This window comes from Lonchura striata, chromosome 8 (assembly GCF_050655825.1).
Source record: "Lonchura striata isolate lonStrDom1 chromosome 8, ASM5065582v1, whole genome shotgun sequence".
Lineage (NCBI taxonomy): Eukaryota > Metazoa > Chordata > Aves > Passeriformes > Estrildidae > Lonchura > Lonchura striata.
Window position 1 is genome coordinate 1210331 of NC_140710.1, and position 14038 is coordinate 1224368.

Consider the following 14038-nt stretch of genomic DNA (forward strand, 5'->3'; position numbering starts at 1 on the left):
GCCCAGGGCCCAGGAGGATACCCAGGGCCCAGGAGGATGCCCAGGGCTCAGGAGGATGCCCAGGGCTCAGGAGGATGCCCGGGCTCAGGAGGGAATGCGGCTCCGCAGGTACTCCAGCACGGCAGCCGTGCCCTTGGCCAGCACGGCGGCGCGGGGCGTGCGGAACGGGTTCCCTTCCAGCAGCAGGCTCCTGCAAACAGGGATCAGTTACTGGGATAAATCTCCTTGTACCCCCACACACTCTGCTGCACGCAGCTTTCTGAGGCCTTTGAAATTCCTGGGGAGTGCCCCTTCTGTGTTGCTAAAGGAGTTTGGGTTTCTGCTTCCCCCGTTCTCAGCAGCTGAGCTTTGACACAGCCGAGTTTTAATTCGTGCTGATGAATCAGGGGGGGTGTAGCACACAGCCCACTCCTTCAGCCTCTGCCAGGAGCAGCGAGGAGAGAACTTCTGGAATACAGACACAGAATTCCAGAGTGGCTCAGGCCAGAAGGGAGCAGTGGGGTCAGCTGGTCTGACCTCCCTGCACCAGCAGCGTGACTGGGAGCACAGCAAATGCCTCCCCCTAAGGCTCCACCACGAGCTTCACACAACCCCCAGACCCTCAACATCAGTCCTAATTGATGAAACAACTCCCACCATTCTCTGCAAAATTGAGGAATTAGGGAAGAGATTATGGAAGAAATTGCCCTGTTCTACAGATGGCCAGAGAGACCTTTTTTGGGCAAACCAAACCCCCTGCCAAAGGGTGTTTTTTCCTCTGGCAAACACTCCCTGAAGAACTTAGGCAGCAAATGTGTTTATAAGCAGGCCCCCTGGCCCCACACACCTGAGGTTCTCACAGTTGCCCAGCTCTGGGGGCACCTGGAGGAGGTCATTGTTCTGCAGGTCCAGCGTCCCCAGCTTGTCCAGCCCCTTCAGCTGCACAGGGTCGATGGATCCCACCTGGTTGTTGCTGAGCAGGATGGTCTCCAGGGCTGGGAGGCGATACAGGACACTGGGAAACACCTTAAATCTTCAGGAAGAGAAAGGAGGGATAGTCAGGAACAGGGCATTCAAAAGAGCAGCACTTCATGGGAGCTCCCAGCTCATTGAAGTGCCTCCTTGTTCTCACATCAAAGGAAAATTGTGTCAAACTCAGCCCAGCTCTTTTTATTATGGTATTTTAAAAAATCTAAAGAGTTACTCACCTGTTAAAAGCAAGATTTATTGTGTGCAGTCTTTTCAGTGCCTCCATTTCCTCAGGCAAGGCTGTCAGAACATTGTTTCTGTTATCAAAGAAAGGAAAAACAACAAGCACTAAACTTAGTCAGGGTTTGGTTGAGAATTCCCAGATCAGCTACAGAGTCTGAGGCCAGCTCACTGCCTCATAACAGGGGCAAGAACATGCCAGGGATTCCCATTTCTTCCAGAAGGACACTCAAAGCCTGTCCCCTAAAGATTCACAAGTATTCCCAAGCAGCCACCAACTGCACACACCTGACTGGAAATTTAGCAGCTTGTTCCCAGGGAAAAGCTTATCAAAGGTGCCAAGACCCTGGAGCCAAAGTGAATCCATCAGGTCACTCCAAAGACCCCCAAAATTAATGGATTGAGCTAATCCCGATCCAGGAGCATTTCTCAGGAATCAGAGGAGGCAAGGTGACAACAAGGAACCATCTTTTGCTTCTCCTTCCAGCAGTGCAACAAAATCTGCACCTTCCCTGTCCTAATTCCCAGGATATTTTGGTGTGGTTTTCTTCTGGGGTGTAGTGGGAGTGTTTTGAGATAGCAACATCTCAGAACCCTTCTCTGAGTGAGGCAGGATCTCTCCTCCAGCAGGTCTCAGAAATGGTCCATTTCTTTTTGTGTCTTCTTTAAGCAAGGCCCAAATTTAGGCCACGTCCTATTCTGGCTCTGGCACGGAGAGATTTTGGGAGTGAGAGATGATTTCAGTGCTGCCATCCCACTGGAACAGATGGCTGCTTTAGGGAGGCAGGCAGAGACGTTCCCAGGCAAGGAAGTGCAACACACATCACCAACCTGAGATCCAAATGTGTCAGCTTCTGGAGCAGGCACAGCTCCGAGGAAATGCAGGAGATTTTGTTGAAGCCCAGGCTGACATCACAAACTGAGTCTTTCAGCTCCACGAGCCTGAAGCACAAAAGGAAGATGCTCTCACTGTGGAAGCTCGTGGTTGCTTTGGAAGTTATTAGAAAACCTGGTTTATTCTACAAATCAAGGACACGTGGTTTTTTCTGAAGGGATTTTGGGGAGATCATCAATGTCACCTGTGAGAGCTGCTGCTCTTTCAGCCTTACATGTGGGGTAAGGCAAAGCCCAAATAATTTATCTGCAGTCACCAGATTGCATTTTCTCTCACAAACATTGCTACCAAAGCCTCCTCAGCAAATGCAGTCAGGAGCTGTTTCAGAGACCACGGCACAGGTGACATCACTGCCACCTCCTGCCCTGGACATGTTTTAACACAGACTTTACCCATCTTCTTCTGCAGCCAAAAAACCTGACCAAAAATCTTTCTTTTTTCTCATTTTTTGTTTCTGCTCCCCTGTTGTGCTGTTACAGACTCTGGGAGTACCTGCTGCTGCTTGCAGAAGGTTATTTATTGTACTAACACACTTTGGTGTAAAGGTTTTCACAGCTCAAAAAGTTCTCTGATGAATCCCTCAAACAGAATCTCTGGCTTAGCCCTGAAACAAGAGGAAATTACATGAGAAAATTCTCCTGTCTCCTGTCTGGATTGGCATGGAATGGAATTCTCAGGCAGCTGCACACTCCCCTACACCTATCCCACGGAATTCAGCAGCCCTCACACAGTGACACAGCATGGGATTCACAAGCAGCAGCTCCCAAAATTGAGTTCCTAGAAGCCTTTTTGTCCCTCTGGGATTGCACCTGCCCGAGCTGTCTGTGCCAGAGGTTCAGTGTTCAGCACACTTGGGAATAAACAGTCCTCAAAAACCACTGGGGATGATTTTTTTGGGGCTCCCAGAGATACAGCAACCTTCCTCCTGACACAGAGGGATTACTGGCTCCCAGCAGTGCCAGGGAAAGCTTTTCCTTGGCCATGGCTGGCCCCACAGCCCCACCTGCACACGAGTGCCTCCCCACACTGGCATCTGCGTGCAGATCAGGGCAAGAACAAAGGCAGAAGAGCAAATCCCAGCTGGGAATGGCCTTCCCCTTCCTACCTTGGGGGGATCTCCCTGAGCTGGTTCTTGCTGAAGTTCACGGTGGCCACGGGATTGGCGCCCACGGCATCGAACACGGCCTCGGGGATCTCGGCAGCCTGCTTGTCACTGGGACAGGAGTGACACCAATTAGCCACTGCCTGCTAATCAACAGGCACTTCCACCTTCTTCTAGAGAAGATGAAGAGCAGAGCACAGGGAACAGCTGCAGAAAACCCCCAGTGCTGCCCCATGCCCACCAGGTCACCAAACAGGATTTTTTCCCCTTTCCCAACACTTCCAGGTCCCTTTAAGCAATAACTGAGCAGGCACTGCCCGGACCCAGTGAAAATCATAAAGAGCCTCAAAGGTACTAAAAGCACCTGCTGGGATTCAGCACTTCAATGAGTTACTGCAGAATATCTGATAATACAAAAAATAATTCAAACCCCACAATCTAAATCTGCCCATTCCCAAGCACAGGAAGCAGTAAAGGGGAAAATGCCCACGTGCAGCAGGTTTTTTTGTGGACAGCTTGGTGTATAATAAAAGTGGGGAAAAAATCCCACACACATAAAATAGGACAGTGTTCTTACAGCTTCAGGAATGGGCAATATTCCCAAATACCTGTATTCCAATAATTTCAGTGTGGTTATGGCGTGGATGTTGACCTTGGACTGGCTGGGAAGAGTCATGGCTGTCACAGGAGGCTCTTCATTGGGGCCAGGTCCATCATCTGGGGACACCAGAGGGGTGCAGGGACACAGCTGAGCTGCTCTGGGTGGCCCCAGGCAGCTGCCACCACCCCCCTCTAATCCTGCTCTACTGTGGCTCGACTCAAGATCATCAAATTCAGATTATTTCAACCATTTCCTAATAAAGGTTTTTTACCATCTTGCATTTGGGGGTTCTTTGAGGGTGAAGGAGGGAGAAGGGTTGACCTGGACTTTGCCAAGCAGGGCAGGGAGCACTGGAGATGTGATTCTGTGAGGCTCTGCTCCGTGGGGTAGGGAGCTGCAAACTACAAAAACCAGGGAATTCTGACTGGAAATGATGGCCTAGAGCAGCTTTAGCCACACTGGCACATCTGACCACAATTTCAGTTAAAGCATTAATGTTTACAAACCCTCCTCTATTAAGTTCCTTCCGATTACTCCCCACAATCCACATGAAAAAGCTCCTGCACACCTGAAATGGGAATTCCCATCCAGCTGAGCAATGTGAGTCTGGATTTGTGAAGGATAATCCTCAATTCAGAATGTTTATTATTCAGTATTAGCTAACAGGATAAGAAACTGAAGTATCACAGCAAACTGTTGAGCAAAGGAAATTACTAGTGCAGCATAACTGGGGGGACCTGTATTTAAACAACCATCTTCCCTAAATTCTAATTTACTTTAATTTCTTAGAATATTCTCTTTAAAATGAAGTGGAAGAAAGCAACATACCTTGGATTTTGCTTCTCAGATACTTCAGCAGTTCCTGGGTGCCTTTCTTTAAAATAAATAAACAAACCCCAAGTCAGTCAGCAGTATCTGTGCAGCTGGGGGAACAATGCAGAGGGACAATGCCAGCACACAGGTGGAGCCCACAGCACTCCTGACTAAAAACCCACAGCAGCTTGGGAACTTGCTTAGTTATCACTTTATTTATTCCAGCTAAACATTTCTGATCCTGCATCACAGCCTCAGGCTGCACTTTTGTAGCTCTTTACGTGAAGATTTCTGCCACTTCCAAGAGCAAGTTAAAAAGTTGCAATGAGCTTAATTTTCCCTTTATAAAGCTCCAGCACAATTTGCTGTGGAGAGCACATTTACAGTTTGTCAGTGAAGCTGATTGCTCATTGTTTTGCTACTTTATTACGGGCCAAATCATAAACTCTGGGAAAACCATGGCAGTCTGCATCATTCGCAGGGATTTTTAACAGCTCCAAAGATTTCCCTCAGTCCTCTCACAGCAACTCCCAGTGGTCAGACACAGCTGCCACCTGCACAAACCTGTGGGCAGTGAAGCCCAGTCTCCTCTGCACTGTTTGTTTTAGGAGAAAGGCACGTTTGGGGGATGATTTTACAGGTTTCAGAAGCAGGGACTGACCTAAAGTGCTGGATGTGAATGAACATTTCTCTCTCCAGCTGACACAGCCTAGGAGACTGGATGAGCACAGAGGCATAAAGGGAATGTGGATGTTGGAAAGGAGGGAATTGCCACAAGGAGACAGGCAGGAGCATGGCAAGGGAAGCCAACAGCTGGGAAGTTGCGAGGGAAAGGTGAAGGTCAAACTGAAATCTCAGTAACAGATGTGTGGGAAGGAAAGCAGAGAGCAGGGTAAAGCTCCAGAGCCAAGTAATGGCATGGGAGTTAGCAAAAACAGACCAGGATTTACCAGAAATCAACTGGAAATTCATCAAGAGCCAGGAATGGGTTGAGACTGGAATGAGAGGCCTGAGGAAGACAAGGTGAGCTGGGCAGGGCTGGAGAAGGGAAGAGAAGAATCTGCTGCTTCTCTGCACTCACCCCAATCGTTTATCTCACTATGCACCTGCTCCAAGCAGTGCCTAGGGAGCCCTAATGCTCCTCCACCAATTGCTCCTCTAAATCAAGTGGAAAAAGCCCAGCCAGGCAGAGAAAATTGCAGCCACATGAATTTAGAGTGTTGGTGATGGATCCAGGGAGCACAAACAGAGCATGGCCTGACGGGCTCCTCATGCCTGGCCTTTGCCCCGGGTGGGAAACACAGCCCAGGAGTGACAATTGCAGCTGAAGCAGCAAATCCTCAGTCATTCAGAGAACAGCAGAACTCCTGACTCAGACTCCTTTCCAGCAGCACTTTGGACAAGTGCTCATTAACTCAGGGCACACTCTGCTCCCCCAGCCAGGCACACGAGGGTTTCCCTCTCCTGACAGATGTTACAGATTTCATTGCAACACAGCCTTGTCAGCTCTGCTTATTTTTGGAGCATCCCAGTGCTTTGGGAACATTGATTTTACAAGTCTGGCAAAGGCACAGAAGTAGGAATGTACAGCACCACTGACAAGAGGGGCCTGCCAGGGAAAAAATCACAGGGAATTGTGTAGCAGGAGTGGTGCCCATGCTCCAGCCTCCCTGCTGCCCTAAGGATTCCTGGAATAACTCACACCCTCTCCTTGCTGCCTCCCTACAAGAGAACAGAGCACTGAATCCTAGATCCTTCATTAAAACAAGACCTTAAAGCCCACCCAGTGCCACCCCTGCCATGGCAGGGACACCTCCCACTGTCCCAGGAGCTCCAGCCCCAGTGTCCAGCCTGGCCTTGGGCAGTGCCAGGGATCCAGGGGCAGCCACAGCTGCTCTGGCCACCTGTGCCAGGGCTGCCCACCCTCCCAGGGAACAATTCCTAATTTCCCAATATCCCATTCATCCCTGCCCCTTGTCCAAAGTCTCTCTCCATCTTTCCTGCAGCTCCTTCGGGCCCTGCAAGGCCACACTGAGGCCACCCCAAAGCTTCTCCTCTCCAGATGAACAATCCCAGCTCTCCAAGCCTCTCCTCCCAGCAGAGCTCCATCCCTGGGACCGTCCTGGTGCCTCCTCTGGACCCTCTCCAGCAGCTCCAGGTCCTTCCTGTGCAGATGTCCACACACACAGCCAAACCCCAGTGCTCACCTGCAGCAGGTCTCTCCGAATGGTTCTCAAAGGATTTCCCTCCAAGGCCAGGAATTTCAGCTGAGGGAGGTTCCCCAGGGTGTAAGGCAACCTGCAGAGGGGAACAACTGATTGATTCCAAAGCAGCTCCAAAACAACTGCTGAAGAATGTGCAGTGGCTGGTCAGAGAGGAACCTGAAGCTCAGGTTCAAAGGAAAAGATGAAGGATCCCAGATTAATTTAAGTTGGAAAAGTTCACCCAGACCATCAAGTCCAAGCTCTGCCCAATCCCCACCTTGTCCCCAGCCCAGGCTCTGAGTGACACCTCCAGCCCTTCCTTGGACACCTCCAGGGATGGGCACTCCAAAGCCCCCTGTGCAACCCCTGCCAAGGCCTGAGCATCCTTTCCATGGGGAAATTCCTGCTGGAGTCCCCCTGAGCTGCCCTGGCCCAGCCCGGGGCCGTTCCCTCTCCTCCTGTCCCTGTTCCTGGAGCAGAGCCCGACCCCCCGGCTGTCCCCTCCTGGCAGGAGCTGTGAGAGCCACAAGGGCCCTGAGCCTCCTTTGCTCCAGGCTGAGCCCCCTCAGCTCCTCAGGGATTCTCCAGACCCTTCTCAGCTCCTCAGGGATTCTCCAGCCCCTTCCCAGCTCCTCAGGGATTCTCCAGCCCCCTCAGCTCCCTCAGCTGCTCCTCACAGCACTCCCAAGTCACACCTAAGCCGCAGGCAGAACACAGAACATTTCAAAAGTCCCAGTTTGATTTCAGCAATCCCACAACACACAGAGGGCTCCTTCATTTCCCGAGTCATTCCTGAAGTGCCCATGCCAGGGAAGGAAGGAGCTGCCACCACCCAGCCCCAGCCCAGGTGCCACTATTACCTACTGATGTCATTGTTGGCCAGGTCGAGTCTCTCCAGCTTCTGCAGCACCGTGATCTCCTCGGGCACCACCTTGATCTTGTTGTCCCTGAGCTCCAGCACACACAGGGAGCTCAGCTGTTTCAGATTCTCTGCATTCAGGATTTCAATCTGATTCTCCCCCGCGTGTAACTCCTATGGGAACAAAGAGCACCACAACTGGGCTAAAATGACTTCATAATTTATCTCCTAAATAGTGACATCAGCAGTCATCAGTATGATGATGTGGAGAATATGGACATCTTGATTCCCTTTCATCTGCCTACAAAATATCTGGATATAACTGGATTATGTTAAGAGGAAAAACAGTGTATTTACTCCGTAGTTATGAAGAAAAAATTATAATGAACAAAGTGAATTTATCCAGAAAAAGTCCCCAGAATAAAAAATAACTGCTGCAGGCAATAATAGATCCAGCTTTCAGTCATTCCTCTCCTAAACACTTTTTATTTTCCAAATCTGGAAAGTCCTGCAAACTCATCTTTCAAAAGGTTGAATAATGAGGGCAGGAAGAGAAGCTGCACGTTAAACAGAGTTCTAAACACAGAGCTGTCATCTGGTTTTGATCACAGCACCTCTCAAAAAAAAAAAAAAGCTGGTGTTTAAAGTAACTGTCCTTATTTCAAAGTTTACAGCAAATGCATTTCCAGCAGAGCAGCCATTCCAAGCTCACCTTCAGCAACTTGCAGGAGGGAAGCTCTGGCAAGGAACGCAGTTTGTTTTTCCTCAGGTAAAGCTGCTCCAGGGATGCCATGGTTGCTAATTTAGGAGGTACTGTTTCCAGGTAATTTTTGGTACAATCCAGTTGTCTCAAGCCTGTGGAAATTGATGTCCAGTGACAAACAGAAAGAGGAAAAGATAACAGCATAATTGTCCTTGGGTTTAATTTAAAATAAACACAACATTTTGCCAAACAGATTCTAGAAGTAATTCTAAATTTTCTTGAGGGAATAGTAACTCTTTAAGGGTCTATTTTAAAACCTGCTCTGCGTTGCTGAACATAAGCACAGCACTGGCCGTTTGCCATTTAATAACCCAAGGAAAGTGATTTACTTTTCATGGCACTGAGATCTGCAGGCAGCTCCTTGAGCTGGTTACAGGCCAGGTTGAGCCGCACCAAGTTCACCAGCAGAGCAAAACTGGTGGGGATGGCTGTGAGCTGGTTGTTGGACACATCCTGCACATGGAAACAGAGAGAGAGACATGAGAGGTGTCTGAAACATCCCAGGAGTGCTGCTAGTGCAAAGTTAATTAGTGGCAGAACAGTAAAATTAGATGGCTGACAACTGGCACAAGTGTGAGACAGGAAACAACTCCCCCAGGACTGACAGATCACCGGGGATTTCAGCTTTCCCAAAATATGTCAAACCAAGAACAAACTAAAACCAAACCCCACCCTGCAGTAACTGACATTAGAGCAGCCACTGCAGCATTCACCAAGCTCTGCCACTGAATCCCAGGGATTTTTAACGAGCAGCTAAGCTCTTTCCCAACACAGAAAGAGGTCTGAAGCTGTGCTTTACCAGCTCCTCCAAGCTGAGGAGCTGGCCCAGCCCCTCGGGCAGCTGGCTCAGCTCGTTGTGCTGCACCAGGAGGCTCCTCAGGCGGGGCAGCTGCAGCAGCTCCTCGGGAAGGCTCCTCAGTTTGTTGTGGCTGGGGTGGAAACATGGAACACAAAAGGAAAGGAAAAACACTCAGGAGTTTTTAAGAATGTAACTGCACACAGAACATTGTGTGCCACAGCCTGCTGGTTAGGACACTGCCACCTCTAAGGAAAACCTAGTTCCTGGGAACAATTTATTATTATTTGTTCAAGAAGACTTTTAATCCTACTCTGAATTTACAACATTCCAGATGGATCTCAGGTTTTTTTGTTTATGTACTTCACACACGCAGTGATAGCATAACCTCTCCTGGTGCGCAAATTTACAAAATTACCCCAGTAAACAGAAGATTCTGAACCTTCCAGCACAAACAAGATCTACACAGTTATTTACACTGTGCATTATTCATGACTGGAAATGTTTTATCCCCAGAACTGCCAGACTGAAGCAAATAAATGTAAATAAATATTTTGTGTATCATTATTCAGAATATCACTCTTTGCACCTTCCAAACAATTGTAACTTTGAATATCAGTGAAAACAACTTCTAGAAACCCAAGGTCACCAGTCTTGATCCAAAATGGATAATATGACATAATATAATATATAATAATATTCTACAGTGAGTAAACTGGACTTAAGTTTTTGAAAGAAAGTTTGCTATCCTGCAATGTCTCACTCACACCCCAAAGTCACTGCAGCATTTCTCACGTTTGCTCTGTAACATGGCCCTACCTGACATCGAGTTTCTGGAGATTTTCAAGTTGCCCTAAAGCAGAAGGAAGTGATGTCAGTTGATTGTCATGCACCTGGAAAAGAGAGGTTTTAGGACACAGTTACTAATTTGTACCTCGGAGGGGCTTTTTTCAGGCCTCCCCACCAATAAGAATTCCTCCCCAATATCCCATCTCTCCCTGTCCTCTGGGAGTGTGCGAAGCCATTCCCCCTTATCCTGCCACACCAGGCCCCTGTGAAATGAATACACCAGGGAAATGGAAAACAAAGATCCAGGACAACGTTTCCCCATGTCCTACAGGGAAGCACAGTCAGAGCACCAAGGGATCCCCGTACTCACATCCAGCACGGTGAGGGCAGGCAGCAGCTGCACGTCCTCCGAGAGGCTCTGCAGCTTGTTGGAGGCCAGGATCAGCTTGGTCAGGTCCGTCTGCTCCCACCAGCGATCGGCAGCTCCGAAGGACAGGTTCTGCTGGGCTTCCTCCGGCGTGTCCAGGTTGATCCTCCACACGTGCTCGGGCACTGCGGCACAAACACAGCCGTCAGCTGAACGCCGCAGGTGTCTGCTGCGAAGTTTCACTGTCAGAGGGCTTTTTGTGTGCAAAACCATGGAGTGGGCTGGAAGGGACCTTAATGACCCTCTAGTTCCAACCCTTCTGCCTTGGGGGATGGCATATATAGAAATAGATAAATACATACGGATGCATACGGGCATAGACATATAATGTATGCCCGTATGCTTCCATCTCGTGTGTACATATATAAAAACATACACAATATACATAAATATATATATAGATGCACACATATATATAAAATACACACATCCCTGTAGTCACTCTCCAGTCCATTGTGACACATAAATATATATAATGTATATATATACATTCACACATATATATAAAATACACACATCCTTATAGTCACTCTCCAATCCATTGTGATACATATATATGCATTCACACATATATATAAAATACATCCCTGTAGCCACTCTCCAGTCCATTGTGACACATATATATATAATGTATATATATAGATGCACACATATATATAAAATACACACATCCCTATAGTCACTCTCCAATCCATTGTGATACATACATATACATTCACACATATATATAAAATACACACATCCTTATAGTCACTCTCCAATCCATTGCAATACATACATATACATTCACACATATATATAAAATACACACATCCTTATAGTCACTCTCCAATCCATTGTGATACATATATATGCAATCACACATATATATATAAAATACACACATCCCTGTAGTCACTCTCCAGTCCATTGTGACACATAAATATATATATATATATATATACATTCAGGCATATATATAAAATACACACATCCCTGTAGTCACTCTCCAGTCCATTGTGACTCATAAATATATATATATGTATATACATACATTCGGGCATATATATAAAATACACACATCCCTGTAGTCACTCTCCAGTCCATTGTGACACATAAATATATATGTATATATATACATTCGGGCATATATATAAAATACACACATCCCTGTAGTCACTCTCCAATCCATTGTGATACATACATATACATTCACACATATATATAAAATACACACATCCCTCTAGTCACTCCACTCCAACTCCTATAGTCCACTGCGTTCCAGAGACATTTTTGCAGCGGTATCGACACCAAGCCGACGGGAACACGCCAGAAACAGATAACAGCGAGCAGATAACAGGGCCGGCTGCGCTCACGCACCGTGGGTGAGGCCGCGTCCCGCCAGGTTGAGCTGCCCGCTGCGCCGCGCCAGCCGCAGCAGCCCCCGCGGCACCGCCGGCTCGGCCGCCCGCCCGAACCCCGGCCCCGCGCCGCCTCCGCCCGCCCGCGCCCGCCGGGCCGCCGCCATCCCCACACAGCCCGAGCGCGGCCGCGCCGCAGCCGCTCGCGGAGCCGGGGAAGGCGCTGCCCGCAGCCGGGGCCGCGCTGCAGCCGCTCGCGGAGCCGGGGAAGGCGCTGCCCACAGCCGGAGCCGGGGAAGGCGCTGCCCGCAGCCGGGGCCGCCCGCAGCCGCTCGCGGAGCCGGGGAAGGCGCTGCCCGCAGCCGGAGCCGCCCACAGCCGGAGCCGCCCGCCCGCCCCGCGGGCGGAGCCGGCCCAGCGCCGGCGCCGCCATTTCCCGCCCCGCCGTGCCGAAATGGAGCCCCGGGAGCGCCCAGGGTGCTCGGCTCAGCGCCCTGCTCGGGGTGCTGGACGAACAGCAAACCAAACCGCGTTTTCACACCCGTTTATTGCTTTTTGTTTTTTTGTTTTTTTGTTTTTTTTTCCTTTCCACTGTAGCCTCCTGCGGGGCTCGATGATCTCCAGGGGCTGGTTCCAACCTCAGGACGGTTTGGGTTGGGAGGGATCGCATGGCTGGGGTGGAATGAGGTAATATTCAAAGCCACGATTGCTTGGAAGGTGCAAACGGTGATGTTTTGAATAATGATACACAAAATCTTCCACACCTCCCAGGCTGCTCCAAGCCCAGTGTCCAGCCTGGCCTTGGACACTTCCAGGGATCCAGCTGCTCTGTGCCAGGACTTCCCCACCCTCCCAGGGGTGGATTTCTCCCGAGGAAGAAGAAATCCCAGGAAAGGATTCCTCTGCAATATCCCATCTAAACCACACATGGAACCAGCCCCGTGCCTGCAGATCGCACCAGCAGCTCCCAGTGAGGGGAAAATGCTGATAAAGGAAGGCGGTCCCGTGTTGGATTGTAGCTTCCTTCCTCTGAAACAGCACATCCGTGTTTCAAACGCTCCCCTCTTTGAAAAATGCCTCTACATCGGAATGAAAAGTAATTAGTGAAGGTTTAAGTACATTAGTCAAGTATGTAATTCGGGAAAGTCACTCCGGGCACTTGCTCTTGACTAAGGATATTGGCCTCATTAGTCTTTTACCAGAGTTCTTTAATCTCCCCCCTCCTTTTCTTTATTTCTCCTCTCTCAGTGGAGGCAGAAACACACAGAAAATACTGGATATTTCAACTGATTTTTTTTAAACGGTGGTGCTTAAAAATGTGTTTTAAGGACTTCAGAGGGTGAATGCTCTGTGCCTCAGGGCCCCTGGTATAAACACTGTGTTACTTTCCTCTCATTCAATGCTGTTGGATAACTGAGTTCCACATGGAACATTGCTGACAAATTCAAATCTGGAATTTAAATAAGCTTTTGGCAATTCAGTACAAGATACGGTATCTGTGACATTTCATAAGTGGAAACATGATACCTGCTAAGGGAGGACAGTGAGTGTCTCCTGCTTCATGAATCAGATGTGGTAGAATTTCAGCTTGAGTAATAAATAAGGCTTGTTTTATTTACATTCAGGAACATTTATGGGAAACACATTAACATAAAGCAACAAACTAATCAGGAAATAGTATGATTTGTCCTATGTAAACTATGTAAACTGCAAATACTTTTTTTTTTTTCTCCTTTCTAACATTAATAAACTCTTCAGCAAAGGGGGCCTATAAAGAGTTACACAGCCTCCTTATCAGAAAAGACATTCTTCCACCTTCTCTCCGTCTTTTTGGAACCACCAAGATTAAGGAGAAGAAGTTGACAAAAACCAGAAAAGTTCTTAATTTGAAAGGAATTTATGCATCATGTATGAGATATACGAATATGCAACAGGCTATTGCTTTTAAGTTATTCCTTTGTTCGCAAGGGATGCTTTTTGTGATTTAGTGTCCGAGAGCATCTGGACATCCGTCATTCTTTGCTTTTTGTCTTGTAATTGTCCTAACTTTAAACTTTATCACTCTATTTGTATTATTATAACCATTTTATCATCATTAAACTTTTAAAATTTTAAAAACCAAGTGATTGGCGTTTTTCACATAATCATTTTATTATTATTAAACTTTTACAAAACTTAAAAACCAAGCGAGCGGCGTTTTTTCACACGCACTTAAGACCTGCCGGATCACAAACACAGAAAAGCGGAGAAGCCCGAACGCT

General features: G+C 48.2%; 1 protein-coding gene across 2 annotated transcripts; it reads right to left on the bottom strand.

The window, feature by feature from the left end:
* On the bottom strand, positions 1–11959 carry LRRC40 (leucine rich repeat containing 40). Of its 2 annotated transcripts, none has more exons than XM_021535599.3 (15): positions 11797–11959; positions 10381–10562; positions 10041–10114; positions 9225–9354; positions 8755–8878; positions 8375–8517; positions 7664–7836; positions 6807–6897; positions 4615–4660; positions 3794–3902; positions 3189–3296; positions 2020–2130; positions 1188–1265; positions 827–1012; positions 1–190 (listed from the first exon to the last, which is right to left on the bottom strand). In XM_021535599.3, the coding sequence occupies exons 1-15, from the start codon at positions 11942–11944 to the stop codon at positions 85–87; spliced, it is 1809 nt and encodes a 602-aa protein (XP_021391274.3). In that variant the 5' UTR covers positions 11945–11959; the 3' UTR covers positions 1–84. The 2 variants fall into 2 exon arrangements, with proteins under 2 accessions (XP_021391274.3, XP_085442202.1); XM_085586076.1 differs by lacking the exon at positions 1–190 and adding an exon at positions 296–447.
* Positions 11960–14038: the final 2079 nt, after the last annotated feature.